Genomic DNA, 15,656 nt, shown 5'->3' on the forward strand with positions numbered 1-15,656 from the left:
TTTTCAAACACAGTCTGTGACATGGCAGGCAGTAGCTGATTGGCTGGCTGTTTATCACTCTCTATCTTATCACTTTTGAAGCTTAGAGAATCTGGCCCTCATTCATTCAAAACATAATTTTTTGTTGGTGCTTCATAATATAATACGTCTTCTTCCTAATAGGTTCCCTCCCAAGACTCAATCGCTCTGTACAGCTACAAAGTGGAATCCACAATCACATCACATTTTGTCAATACCATGATACAAAGCAAAGTGGTGAACAATGCTCCACATTCACAGAGCCTCTCATTTGATATCCAGATACCCAAAGGGGCAATAATCAATAACTTCACAATGTAAGTTCTTATCTGAATACATCTATTTGTATTTATTATCTTTTAAAATAAACTGACTTGTGTATATTTGATCAGGATATCTTTTCATATTTATAACTTACAGTTATTACATACAAATAAAGTGGATTTAATTGTGGGCCAGATGTATCAAGCTTCACAAAGTGATAAAATGGAGAGTTATAAACTACCAGCCAATCAGAAAAGGAATACAGTATCCTACAAAGGGGCACAAAGGGGCAGCAGTGAGTACAGGGAAATGAAGGTCACCCAACCCTCAATACAGACAATTTATATACAGGAATGGCTTCCCCTGTCGCACACCGCGCTCACAACCTATTAGGGATATCTTAGATAGTTCTTAAATGATGTGTTTCTTGATCTTGTTCAGATAAAAAGCTTCTTTTTTCTTATTTTCTATTTTCTTTTTCTCCGTAATGAGGGTATGAAAAAGAGAAAAAAAAATAGAATATAGTGTAGTATGTTCTTATAGGATCCTTGGTTGTTATGACCGCCACCTTATAGAGAAGTGGGTTTTATTAGTTAGAGGGGTAGCGTACCCTATTCACACCAGAAAAAGAATGTGCTCCTCACATAAAGATTTCTTTTATCTGTAGACAGGACCGTAATTCGTTCAAAATGATATGTGGCCTCTCATGCGGGTGTTTCCTTCCCAGAAAATTTATATACCTTCACCCAGTGTGTCTAAAGAGATATGGAAGGGGACGTAACCCACTTACACAGCACAGCGTATTTTCAATCCTATCTCAGTTTCTTTAGAAGGGCCTTCCTTCAGATTCAGCTTTTCTTTGTTATATCAATGTATTTATATATCAAAAGAAAAGTAAAAATCGGTACTTATACGTATAACAATTTTATTGATTAAAAAAACAGCTTAAAATATAGGGCACAGTGGACCAAAACAAACTGCACAGAAATTATGGAAAAACTTAACTTTGTTCAGGGGATCAGGTCCGGACTGATACCCCTGAATCTAAAGTAAAGTGCATGCAGCAGTACAGGTCTCTGAATAAGAGTCTGGGTCAACAGGATGGGTTTTTATACATTATGAAGGGTATAAAAACCCATCCTGTAGACCCAGACTCTCACACCCTGAGGAAGACCTGTCAAGGTTGAAACGCGTTGGTGGAGAGTCGGGGGCTTATTCAGAGACCTGTACTGCTGCATGCACTTTACTTTAGATTCAGGGGTATCAGTCCGGACCTGATCCCCTTAACAAAGTTAAGTTTTTCCATCATTTCTGTGCAGTTTGTTTTTGTCCACTGTGCCCTATATTTTAAGCTGTTTTTTTAATAAATAAAATTGTTATACTTATAAGTACCGATTTTTACTTTTCTTTTGATATATATACATTGATATAACAAAGAAAAGCTGAATCTGAAGGAAGGCCCTTCTAAAGAAACTGAGATAGGATTGAAAATACGCTGTGCTGTGTAAGTGGGTTACGTCCCCTTCTATTATCTCTTTAGACACACTGGATGAAGGTATATACATTTTCTGGGAAGGAAACACCCGCATGAGAGGCCACATATTGTTGTGAAGCGAATTACGGTCCTGTCTACAGATAAAAGAAACCTTTATGTGAGGAGCACATCCGTTTTCTGGTGTGAATAGGGTACGCTACCCCTCTAACTAATAAAACCCACTTCTATATAAGGTGGCGGTCATAACAACTAAGGATCCTATAAGAACATACTACACTATATTCTATTTGTTTTCTCTTTTTCATACCCTCATTACGGAGAAAAAGAAAATAGAAAATAAGAAAAAAGAAGCTTTTTATCTGAACAAGATCAAGAAACACATTATTTAAGAACTATCTAAGATATCCCTAATAGGTTGTGAGCGCGGTGTGCGACAGGGGAAGCCATTCCTGTATATAAATTACCAGCCAATCAGCTCCTACCTTTAATGTTACAGTCTGGGTTTGAAAAATAACAGGAAGGAGCTGATTGGTTGAGTGTTTATCACTCTCCATTGTATCACCTTTTGGAGCTTGATATATCTGGCCCATGTATCTTATGTCCAAGATGGAATAACAGCAGTGATATTAAATAAACATAAAGTATATGTATTTTATTTTTCCATCCCAGATTCTCAAAAATCAAAATAGAGGGGCCTATTTATCATTAAATATATGCAGGATGTTCTATATATACACAGCTGCTTTCAAGAGGTATCCACAAATATCCACATACACCCCCCCCCCCCCCCTTGATGGATGAAGATATATTCTTATCTGCAAATACTGCTTCTATAGGCTTATACAGGGTCTGTAGTGTTGCAAGATTTTCTAAACACCAAAATGCAAAGCTTTCCAGAGCTTGTCCTTGATAGGATAACACCATCTCCAGATGCCATTACTCTATATTAACCTCCCCAGAAAATGCCACTGCACATGTGTGGTCAACATGCCAGGAAAAGCCCATCTCAGAATCAGCTTTATTGGCCAGGTATACTTGCGTATACTAGGAATTAGATTTGGATTGCTGTGCAACAGCCAGTTAGGTAACAATTAGACAGTGACAGTACAGATATACACGACATATACAATATATATGTGAAATTATTGATTTTGTGTTCATTTAACTTTTTTTACATCCTAGGAATGGGTCCTTTCTGAGACCCTCTTCCTGCATGCTATATTGCATTCTTGCAAATGTTCATTATTATTGCCGTGAATTGTGGCTATAAGAGATTCCAATTTTCAGGTCTGACACCTGATAATTAGCAAATATGACCCAAAAGGTTTAAAATGTAACTATTATCTACAGCACTAAAATCTTGCAACATAACAATCTGACTGATAGTAGATCATTTGAAAAGGTGATAAAAAGTCTTTAGAATTTTTTACCATAGAAGAGTAGACCCATTCTCCCAAGTTGTCTGAGTCACTAGAGTTAACAGGTTCTAGACGGAATACTGGCCCATTTGTGCCAACAGCTCTGAGCCTAAATTTTGGCAAAGAACTTATCTATATCATAGAACATATACTACTCATAACTTTAATTAATCAACCAATTTATTTGGCCAATGGCAACACATAAATCATAACTCTGATCAGAATTCTTCAAGTTGGAACCATTGCTATAGGTCCTGAACATGGGAATTTCAATCTCTACAATTTCTAAAACTAAAAAGCGAAGCGCTATAAAAATATTTTAAGAATAAAATTAGAACTGACTTAAATTCATTTATTGTGTGTACTAGGAATGTTAATGGAATCACCTTTAGTGGCTCAATCAGAGAAAAATCAGAAGCAAGGAGCATGTACTCAAAGGCTAGAGCAAGAGGCAAGTCAGCAGGATTGCTGAGGTTAGTATGGCCCTATTAATATACTATAATTAATTAATTAAATAAATAAGACAGCTGCACATATTGTGTTGTTCAATGTTGGATATGATGTTATACAGTATAGGTCTAATTGTTCCTGTGTTGTATATATTTTCCTTCTTTATGCATTACTTCAGTGGTTCCCAAACTGGGTGCAGTGGCATATTGGAGTGCTTTGATGAAATGGGTTGGTGCTTTAGGACCAATTAAATTATTTATGGTCAATATAACAGGAAAAGCCAGTGCTTGTGGCTTCACATCATAATATATGTGGACAAACAGAATAAAATCTTGACGTTCTCTTCATAACTGAACCTTAGGATAACATAGGCCCTTATTCTGATCGGTGCGGTAATATCCGCGTGCGTTCGTGCCGCCGATGTTTTGTGTCTGCGCATGTGCAGAGGCGTCTCTGCGCATGTGCGAGCGGGGCGTACGGCCAAATCCCGCATGAAATATGAACACTCCGAACAGGGGGTGGAGAGGGGCGTGAAGGGCTATTTGGACTCATTACTATATGCATACGCCCCGCGTTTCATGGGCGTACCCATGCAAACGCTGGACGTACGTATGGTAATGCGGCCGTGACGCACGTGTAGGGGGCGGACATATGACATCGCCGGATGTCAGCTGCCTGCCCAGATCCCTGCTTTTGCACGGAAAAATGTCCGTGTGGTCTGAGGTTGCGGGAGCTGGTGGAGCACTCGGTCCTGCATTCGATGGTCTGCGACCATCGAATGATGGGGGAGGTTCCCTGAGATGGAGGAGGCGTATTCCGTGAAAAATACACGTGCGGTCCGTTCGGCCAGCTTCTTACCGCGTACGGACGGAGTTGGCGATCCGTATGGAAGGCGGGGTTTCGCACGCACGGTCCTGGCCGCATATTCGGATCCGGCCGCACCGATCAGAATAAGGGCCATAGTGATTGGAATTATTTCAATGTGCTATTGAATTTCTGCTCTCACCCTCCTGAGGTGTGAGACGAACCATCAAATCAATTCTAGTGCATCAATTTGAGTTGTGGACTTACCGTGAACTCTAACAGAATAGCACTTGACATTTAAGTCAGAGAATGCCATTTACCATGACTAAACAGCATTCTTTACAGGCTGTAACCTGCATATACCAACTTAAGTGCCGGATCCGATCACTCATTCCAGGCACTATTCAATATCCCCCCCCCCCCCCCATATACTCGCTGTTTAACCCCCTTGCCGGCCGCATTGAATACCTGCCATTGTATTTTCTCTCCCACGTAATCACTTGCTGGTAATATTAGCAAGTTATGTAGAATGCATTGAAAGAGCTGAAAAGTGGTAACTGGAAATATTCAGTTGTATGTCTTTTAGTTACGAATACTAATAGTGTGAAATAGTTATAATTTTGCATGTATCACTGCACAGAACAAATTCCCTAGATATGGAAAACTTCAAGGCTGAATTGAATGTGCCGGCTGGAACCAAGGTGCAGTTTGAACTTCATTACCAAGAAGCACTTCAGAGGAAATTAGGTGTCTATGAGCATGTTCTGTATCTTCAGCCGGGCAGATTGGCCAAACATTTTCAGGTAAGAGCTATAGAGCATATAATGAAAATAATTTTGCCTATGATTTTATTACTGATCATTAGGTTGTTATTGTATTTACTTTATTTTACAATCATTGTAATATTGTGTTTCCAGGTGGATATCTACATTTTAGAGCCAGAGGGCATCAGTTCCGTCAATGTGGTAAATCCAGTAGCAGGACAATTTGCTAATCTCGTCACTGTTGACAAAAGTGATAAGAAGGTAATGGCTGAATTTATTATTCTTAGATATCATTTCATATATTGTGGTGCTGAGCTGGACATACATGCAGAGCCATCATAACAGCATAGCAGGCCATGGGCAAAGTAATGCATTGGGGCCCTTACACACCCATTTGTGGGAACCAATAATAAAAATTCATAATAAGCCCCTTATGTGGTCTTGTGCTGTCTCTCCATGTGCTCCCATACAGTGAATGGCTGTCAGCACTCAGATTGGTCCATAGCTTCAGCCATCCACCAATCAGCATGCTGAGAGCCATTCACTGTTTGACTGCAGATTGGGAGGCAGGTTTTTAGAGAATGTGATTGTGAGACCACCACCCACCCCTGCTCAAAGGCCCCTACAATTGTTGGGCCCTGCTACATTGTGCTTTATTTAATACATATATGCTAAGGGGAAATAAGGAGAAGGGAAAAGACAGAAAAAAATCCCTTTACTTATTGATTATCAATATGTAATATTTCTGTGTCTTCTGCCTGCATGTGCTAATAGCAGACTACAAAATTGGTGCTGACATAGGCACCATTGGCAGCACTAAGTGACCCAGTGTTACTAAGGAGAGAGGTAATTTACCATCAGCTATTTTGTCAAGTGCCAGCTTGCGATCTCTGCCTTTCCTCATGTGAAGAGAGCAGGAACTTTGTCAACTTGTTATTAAAGTTTGAACAAAAAAATTGTCACTGCTCTACTGAAGCTACCGAAGGCATTAAACCAGCTGGTCACATTCCACAGTGTCAAGACATGTAATGCAGCTCTGCCAACACCATAAAGGGGGTAATTTATTGTTCATTATCCTTAGTGGAGCTACTGTATTTTTAGTCAAAATAATTGTAGTTGTCTTCTGCTTTGCGATAATAACATGCACAGTCAAAGTGGCTACTTATCTCCAATAAGTAGGGTACATGGAGCCAACAGCACAAACTAATCAGCTTCTAACTGTCAATTTTCAGACATAGCATCCAAAATGGCTGTTAGGGGCCGTCATTGTCAAAGGATCCCCCCTGGCCTCTGAGAGGAACATTTTCAATGGGGGCAGATGCAACAGAACATGCATCTGCTAGTCTGGAGAGTGGAGTAGCAATAGCCCTCCCAGCGCCCACAAGCCCACAATAGCCCTCCCAGCGCCCACAAGTAGCACTTCCCAGCCACTGTGGGCTCTGCAGGGACTACTGCTATGCCACCACACACAACCATAGAACTCAATCATGTATGCTATGCCTAATGAGGATGAAAGGTGTGAAAGAACTAGAGACGGTCAACCAAATGCTAGTAATATAGGGCCTGATTCAGTGATGCAGCTTATAATAGCAATGCAAATGTCGCAGGAGGTGTACATCGGATTGCGATGCTCCTCTGCAACAGCTGCCTGAGTAAGTTTGACCTTATTCAGGCTGTCTGTCACAGGGCAACTTGTGGGCCAAGAAAACTGTGCTTCGTGGCTCAGTCCTCAGCCTTGTCAATGACCAACACCTCTGTCCATCCCCCCAGGCATCTCTGCCTGTCAATCAGGCAGAGGCATCTACAAAATGACAATGCCCATCCCCACAAACATCCCTGCCTGTCAATCAAAAATTGTGACAGTTGAGATGTATGAATATATCATATACAAATCCCAAGCTCCTAGTTGGCGAGGGGTGACAACTGGTTCCAACTGTGAGCAGTGACGTGTAGTAGTAGCAGCTAGTTAATACTGTGCTATGATATTTACAAAAATACCCTATGCATAAAGCTGCCTTGTTCAAAATTGTGTGCAAATTTTTTTGTGTGCAAATTTTAGCTTTGCATTTTTCCGCTAGGCTCATATATCCTTCAAGCCTACTGTGGATCAGCAGAGAACATGTCCTACCTGCCTAACAACAGCAGTGGACGGAAGACTTAGCGTGAAATATGATGTCAATAGAGATAAGTCCAGTCAGCTGCAGGTAAGTAGGCTAAAGAGAAATATGAACACAAGAGCTCATCCAAATTAAGGTTTCTTAGACTATGCAGCAATTTTAATTATTCATAAAAAGCAACTTTTATCGTACAGACAGTTCACAGTATGTAGCCATCCCCATCCTTTGATCAAGTAAAATAGATAGAGCCCATTTTTTGCTATTGAGTATTATTTATATAGCTCCAATAATAACATGCTGCATTCTTGTATTGAGGATATGGACTCATTTATATAAATCACTGGCGCGCTGAAGTGTACTTATATTTATCTATCTATCTATATCTAGATATATCTATATTATATTAGATATATCTATATATATATATATATATATATATATATATATATACACACACACTGAATTGTGTTCTCAATTGATCCAGCCGGTACTTATGTAGTATCTGGGCGTCCGATTTAGAAATCGGATCAGATCGCATCGCATCGCATCGCATGCGACCAAATCGTATGCGATGCGATGGTCAAGATTTTTCCATAGGATTCAATGTTAAAATGGTCTGAGTCCATTTTAACATAGAATTCAATGGGAAAAATGGGTCCTTTTCCTTTCCCCACTATCCAAGTGGGCATGGAGTTGGATATAAACCTGTGGCGAGCGTAGCGAGCCACCGAGCCCGAAGCGTGGCGAGCGTAGCGAGCCCCGCGAGGGGACACAGAATACTTTTTAAGAAATATGCGTCCCCTCGCCACGCTTCGGGCTCGGTGGCTCGCTGCGCTCGCCACGCTATATAAAATCAACTCTATGCCCACTTGGATAGTGGGGAAATGAACAGGACCTTCTTAACATTGAATCCTATGCAAAATCGCATCGAATCGCATCGCATCTGATTGTATGCCTTAAGGTAAGGCATACAATCACAAAATCGGCAGCCCAGATACTACATAAGTACCATCCAGCCTAATCTCATATGGTATTTATTTATTTAGCTATATCCTGCTTTAATTAAAAAAGTTATTAGATTTTGTAAGTGACCATTCATTTATATGTAAACTTCCCTCACATAAGCCTAATTGTTAAAATTGGTGCTTATTAGGTAGTGACAAGGAGCAGTAAAATGGAAAAATGGCTATTTAAAGATACATTAATGAAGATACATTATATAACCTTATACTAAGTCTATATATATATATATATATATATATATATATATATATATATAGACATTGGAGGGGCTCTGCACACACTAAATTAACAGATAATAAATAGTGGAGATTTGGTTCATGAATTGATCAATGCATTTAAGCCTGCAGCCCCCGTCAAGGGACCCCACCTTTCTGCAGGTCCTAGCACTATCGCTCAATATGGCTACAATACACATAGCTATCACATCAATGTTTGAATCCAGGCATGCTATCTGGTCTAAAGCTCACAGCAGACTGTGCTTTTATAGGTGCGCAGTTACCAACACACCTGTCAATAATCATCTAGGGAACTGGTTAACATAAGCTATGCATTATGGGTTAAAACAGGGTATGTTTAGTGTATATATTATATATATATATATATATATATATATATATATATATATATATATATATATATAGTCCCTTTACACTGACCTCACAGATTGATTATTCTTCAGGTGTTCAATGGATATTTCCTCCATTTCTTTGCTCCAGAAAATCAACCACCACTTCCAAAGAATATTTTATTTGTTATTGATGTCAGTGGTTCCATGTGGGGCATTAAAATGAGACAGGTAAGTTTACAATATACAGCATAATTAATATACACAATTGAACAGTACAAATGTAAAAGTATTTAACAAATGTAGCTTATGATACAAGAAGCAGAAAATTACGTTTAGCAACTTACCTAGTCATTAACACTATTTTCTTTTTTTAAAATGCTTTTTCTTTTCATTCTGTACCTATTTCAGCAGTTTTCCTTTTCATCCCCTTGTGGTCGAAAACAAAAAACTATTTTTGGTGTATCACATGCTATGTATTTTTGTTGGCATTTTCATTTAGTATGTACAGTAGAGTACTGTAGTACTGGTAGAACCCTGTTGTTGTCATCAAAACACTAGCATAGTCTCATGTCTAAAGGGTGTTTTATGTAATGTATGTGAACAAAAAGATCATTAGTGCTTTCTCTTTGTGTTGTAAAGCCAAGAGAACTATTATTGTGAATCTTATGCTGATACACAAATGGTTCGTATGTCTAAATATTCGCAAAAATGTTAACATGCACATCGATTGTATAACCCATCTGACTTCCTTGTCAGCCTGCAGTTGATGATAAATAAATAAATGTTAAAGATGTTGAGCAATGTGTGAGTCAGGCAACCAGCAGTTGGCAATACCAGTGACAGTAGTTTTTGTTTATATGATGGACACCCAATGCAAGTCTCCATAGGTATTACTTTTTCCTTCAGACTGTTGAAGCTATGAAAGCTATTTTGGACGACCTTCGACCTGATGACCAATTTGGTATTGTTGACTTCAACCACAACATTCGATGCTGGAAGGATGAGCTTGTTTATGCCTCTTCTGTTGAAAAAGAAAGTGCCAAGACATATGTTCAGAATATACAGGCTATTGGAGGTAAGTGTGAAAAGCAGAAAATCTTAAAAGCACTTTACCTCACCAAAGTTTTAGATTTATATTTGGAACATACCTCCCAACTGTCACGATTACAGAGGGACAATCCCACTATTTGGGCACTGTCCCACCCGCCAGCCACATTGTCCAAGATGTAGGAGCCAGTGATCACAGCTACTCCGCATTTTACAGTACAGGGGCTGTCCAGCTGCTCAGGGAGCACTGCAAATGCCCTCAAAAGGACAATGGTGGGGGTTGTGCCACAAGGCCATGCCCCTCTACCTGATGCCCCACCCCTTTTCCAGCCATCCAGGTTTGGCACCTAAAAAGGTTAGCAGGTACACTTGGAAAGTTCATGATATATTGTATCTTCTGTAATTGCTTATCACTGCTGGCTGGGTGGCTGCACTTCCATAAAACCTCACTGTTAATGGAGGAAACCAAGGGAATTTTTTTGGGCGCACACACACACAATGTAAAGTCTCACCCAATATTATATGATATAATGTTATACAACCTGACAAAGGTCAGCAGCAACTTTATAGTGTGGAGCCTCCAATGCATAAAAGTGACATATAATCTGTTCTTCAATGCTGATCGCACCTCTCCCCCTTTATATCTTTACACATTTCTGCTCCAAATTCCTGTTGTAATATTGTTTTAATTATATGTGTGTGCATCTTAACATTGTCACCCTCTATATCTCCCTATAGGGATTTAAAGGTTTTTTTAGACTTCAGTGCATCAACCCAACCCAACCCACCCCCCTCCAAATAAACACACTTTATAAATCCTGGGTTTAAGACAGGCTAGTTGATAACTCTGCCTGCGTTATATGGCCCAACAACAGCAGATTGAGGAGTACTTCATTGAACAGTCCTTTTAAGAATGTTAACATTTTTAAGAACATTTCTTTTTCTCTTACCTCCAACTGCTGGATAGACTGATAACCAAAGACAAGGATTAGTCATTAACCAGTATCCTGGGGAACGGCTGGCCTGGAACAAGCTGTGCTGAAAATATACTTTGGCGTAAACAGATGTGTAATAGCCAGACTTACGGGGGCACAAGGAATATTGTACCCTGGACCCCCCACTTTCAGGGGGCCCCCTGGCCAGAGCACAGTAACATCATTGTTCTCCTAATTCTTGTCCCGTGTAGTACAGAGGCTGCTGCTATTATTGCGTATGACTAGATGAGTAATTATTTACACTACAAGAAAACTTAAAATATATATAATGTATATACAGTATAATATATCAAATAGTTTTCTCACAATTAGGTGGAGCTATAAATTGTTACACTATTAGTTTAAATCTAATATACTTCAGTGGTTTAAATATAATATGCACAATCCAACATGACCAATTACAGAAGGGATAAAGTGCTCTTTCCCTGCATTTTCCTCTTAATTTATGATTGGTGTCATCTGTGTTAAAATGTCTTTATTATAAATTGAATAGTTCAACACAGATGACCCCTATAATATATAATGAGAGAGAAGTTCAGGTAGAGAGCATTTGTACTTACTGGTATGGGTCATGTTGGGAGTTACAGTATGCACAACATAATATACCCACCACCAAGGGTGTAACTACCCTAGGTGCAGGGGTGCAGCTGCTATGAGGCCCAGAGCTGAAGGGGGCCCATTCTTACTGTATAAGTAACATATTTTACATACGTTTATCACCATCAGTTGCTAAATATGGGGCCCTTACAAACTTTTGCTATGGGGCCTATGAATATCTAGTTACGCCACTGCCCACCACCCCAGCTTTAATCCAGCCCTGGATGTGTAGTATGTCATGAGTAGGGGTACAGAAAGCAGGACAGAACAATTAGCTAACCACAGGGAGGTATAATCGGGATGCAGTTAAAATCCCGGCGGTCGGGATCCCGGCGTTCAGAATCCCGACGCCGGAATCCCGACCGCCGAAATGCCGACACATTCTCCCTTCTGGGGTGTCCACGACACCCCTGGAGGGAGAATAAATTAGCGTGCCGAGCGTAGCGAGGCACCGGGCCCGCTGCGTGGCGAGCGCAGCGAGCCCGCAAGGGGGGGCGATCCACGTCCCCCCCTTGTCGGCATTTCGGCTGTCGGGATTCCGGCGTCGGGATTCTGAACGCCGGGATCCCGACCGCCGGGATTCAATACTGAATCCGTATAATCATGTGAGGGAATTTAGCAGGTTACAATTTCCTGTAACAAATGGGTTGCAAGCAGGCTGGGCCCTGTATTAGAAATACTCAAATGACCTGTTCACTGCAAATCCAGTTTAATTTACTGTGACTAAATAAATTCTATAATGTTGTATAATTATTTTAACAGGTACCAACATCAATGAGGCACTTTTAAGGGCCATCTTTATACTGAAAGAAGCCAGTCAACAGAATTTGTTGGAACCAAACTCAATTTCTTTGATTGTATTGGTGTCAGATGGAGATCCTACCGTGGGTAAGATAAAACAGGACTAAGCCAAGCAAGTCTCATAACGTAGCTTGAGCCACTATCGCCACACTGGCCTATATTTGGGAAACACAGTGACATGGTTGTTAGCATTGCAACCTCACAGCTCTCGAGCCACAGTTCTATGATTACCAGGACAATGTTTTATTGTATTTTGTATGTTCTCCTATGTTTGTGTCTGTTTCCTTCAGATGCTGCAGTTTCCTCTCACCTTCAATAAACATTATACTGGTACTGTAGTTTACTGTCAGTGTAATTTTCTGTGCAATTGTTTTTTAGGGGGTTATTCATTATTCTGGTATATTTGCAAGGCTGCGAATTTGGTGCCTTGTGAGTCCATCAGACCCTGCCCGATGAATGCCAGGCCGCCCACCACCCCTCCTCGCATCGCGGGTTCCCCTGCACTGCCTGCGAATGGATGTTTAACATAAACACGCTATTCACAGGCTAGGGGGAACCACGTACATCGTGCACCATCGAATGATGTCGAAGGTGCATAGATATCTAAGTGACTCTCAGGTCACTTAGATATACGTGCACGCTCGGCAGGAAGTGGGCGGGCAGCTGACATCAGGTGATGTCAGCTGCCCGCCCCCCGCATCACTGGGTGATTTGCATGGGAACACCCAGAGTTCTCATAGGAACGCCCATGAATTAACCTGAGAGTTAATGCAACATATACAATATGAGGAAAGCTGGTCATCAGTGCTTCCTCTAAGTTATAAGCAGAACCAAGTGCAGCTGTGATTTGGAAAGATGACACCTAAAGCTCTAAGGGGTAAATTTACTAAAATGGGAGTTTTTTTGAAGATGGGATGTTGCCAATAGCAACCAATCAGATTCTACTTTGTATTTATTTGTGTAGATAATGGTTTGGTTGATATATCTACCATTTTCTGTTCTTCCAGGTGAATTAAAATTGACTAAAATTCTTAAGAACGTTAAAGCAAATAACCGTGATGAGTTCTCCCTGCACTCGCTTGGCATTGGGTTTGATGTTGACTACGATTTCTTAGAGAGACTTGCTCAGGAGAATCACGGTCTGGCTCAGAGGATATTTGGGAACCAGAATACAGCAGCTCAACTCCAGGTGTCTACTCTATGATTGCTTATCCTACATAATAAAAGGCTAACCTTGCACCTCACCTCTATGGGGGATTTAAGGGTTTTGCTGCACGGTGGTTAATAGATGGTGCCTGGTGGAGCATTTTATGTGATAATCCAGCTGCTGACACTGACACAAATGAACATAGGTATCCTACATAGAGAGCACATTGACAAGTTATCAAGAAAATACAGGGAAACCTCCAGTATATGATGGAGAGAAACACAGAGATTATATATGAACTTGTAAGTCAGCTCGAAGCAAAAGCTTTGAAAGCTAGTCTGTTACCTTCTGTGTTTGTGCATGTGTGAGAAAGAGATGTATTTTCCCTCTCTGTCAGAAGATGGCAGTATTACGGAGACTCGTGGACACTAGCTATATATATATATATATATAGATATATATATATATATATATAGATATATATATATAGCTATATATATATCTATATATATATATATATATATAGAAGAAAAGTTCAATTCGGCACTCTTCCGTAGAGAAGTAAGTCACAATGGCCCCGGTGCCATGTAATGTGTATCTACACATATAAATAGAAGCCAGGAAAGGGACTTTTTAAGAAACAAACAGCCTCAGATATATATATATCTTGTGTAGTTTCATGGCGCCGTGCTACATCCGGGTTCTACGCTCGCCACAAACTATGTTAAAAAAGTAACTTAACTCCATGCCAACATGGATAGTTCATACCTCCACTATCCATGTTGGCATGGAGTTGATTTTAAATAGTGTGGCGAGCGTAGCGATCCACCGAGCCCGCAGCATGGGCGAGCGAAGCGAGCCCCGCAAGAGGACTGGCTCCGTGAAACTATATATATATATATCTCACTCCAAATCAAAAAGCTGTGTGTGTCTCTATGTATATATGTATGTATGTATGTATGTATGTATATATATATATATATATATATAATATTCTAATGTACTAGTAATTAATATTCCCTTTTATTTGCGTCTAGGAATTCTATAAGAAGGTCTCTACCCCTCTGCTCAAAGATATTGTGTTTGAATATCCAACAAGCGGTATTACAGATGTGACAAACAGCCGCTTTCACCATTATTTCGGAGGTGGTGAAATTGTTGTTGCTGGTAAAGTTGATCCTGAAAAGACTTCGAACGTCCAGAGCTTCATCACTGCAACATCTGCTGTAAGTTCTGACAGTAATCACACAATACCACATCTAGGTTTTCAGAACAATAAGTTAATACTGTAGGTCACCGAAAATTAAGGTAGTGCCCCCAAAAATCTGTACATCACAATATGTTAAATACACACACAAGGCAGTATGTGTAATCAGCTTTTACATAACATAACAGAAATGTGTTGGGTATGCATCTAGAGACAGGATGTAGTCATGCTGTCTACAATCCGGTTGCTGTCAGATAATACCGCCAAAATGTTCAATGTCATAATGTTTCGAAGATTACAATATTGATAAAGTAAAACCTTTGACACATTTAAAATGTGGACAATAGTAATGTTAGAGTGAAGACTAGGTTTAAATTCAGCACTGTGGCTGTTGACATTTTAAGCATGTCAACAGTTTGTATGTGTCTATATTATCTCTCTATCTCTCTTTATATATAAAATAAAGTTCCTGGTAAGTGTGTGGTTTTTTTTGCGCTGCATGACAAAATTTACACAGGTTTCAAAAATCTAATTATATTACAATAACAATATGGCATCATTTTTATTCAGGAGAATGTAGAGTTCTTAGTGGATACGATCACCGAAGTGGAAGCATTGAATGAGTTCTTTGCAGAAAGTAAACATGCGTTTCCTGATTTCGCCAAACAATACTGGGCCCAGCTGACTATTAACCAGCTATTAGCTGAGAGGTAACAAAAATGTGAATTAATTGTCTTGTACAGTGCTCATTGTTCAGTTTGTCCTGGACCGACAACAGAAATCTTGGGGCCCAGTACACTGATATATCTGGGGCCACCGACCCCTCCCCACTAAGTAGCAGATTTTTATTACATTGCATATTGAATGTGTTTCTTTATTATTACAAACATATATATATATATATATAAAATTAATATTCATTATGCAATGTAATAGGTAAG

General features: G+C 39.9%; 1 protein-coding gene across 1 annotated transcript in view; it reads left to right on the forward strand.

The window, feature by feature from the left end:
• The window catches only part of ITIH2 (inter-alpha-trypsin inhibitor heavy chain 2), a 56,389-nt gene that overhangs the window by 11,866 nt on the left and 28,867 nt on the right, over positions 1-15,656 (forward strand). Inside the window, exons 4-14 of the mRNA XM_083183390.1 lie at positions 163-335; positions 3,564-3,668; positions 5,090-5,252; positions 5,367-5,474; positions 7,292-7,417; positions 9,033-9,149; positions 9,828-9,996; positions 12,323-12,448; positions 13,369-13,550; positions 14,546-14,734; positions 15,286-15,425. Coding sequence (XP_083039516.1) covers positions 163-335; positions 3,564-3,668; positions 5,090-5,252; positions 5,367-5,474; positions 7,292-7,417; positions 9,033-9,149; positions 9,828-9,996; positions 12,323-12,448; positions 13,369-13,550; positions 14,546-14,734; positions 15,286-15,425 — 1,598 coding nt within the window. The remainder of the gene's footprint in view (positions 1-162; positions 336-3,563; positions 3,669-5,089; positions 5,253-5,366; positions 5,475-7,291; positions 7,418-9,032; positions 9,150-9,827; positions 9,997-12,322; positions 12,449-13,368; positions 13,551-14,545; positions 14,735-15,285; positions 15,426-15,656) is intronic.

The sequence above is a fragment of the Crinia signifera genome, chromosome 4 (genome assembly GCF_055691185.1).
Source record: "Crinia signifera chromosome 4, ASM5569118v1, whole genome shotgun sequence".
NCBI classification, from domain to species: Eukaryota; Metazoa; Chordata; class Amphibia; order Anura; family Myobatrachidae; genus Crinia; species Crinia signifera.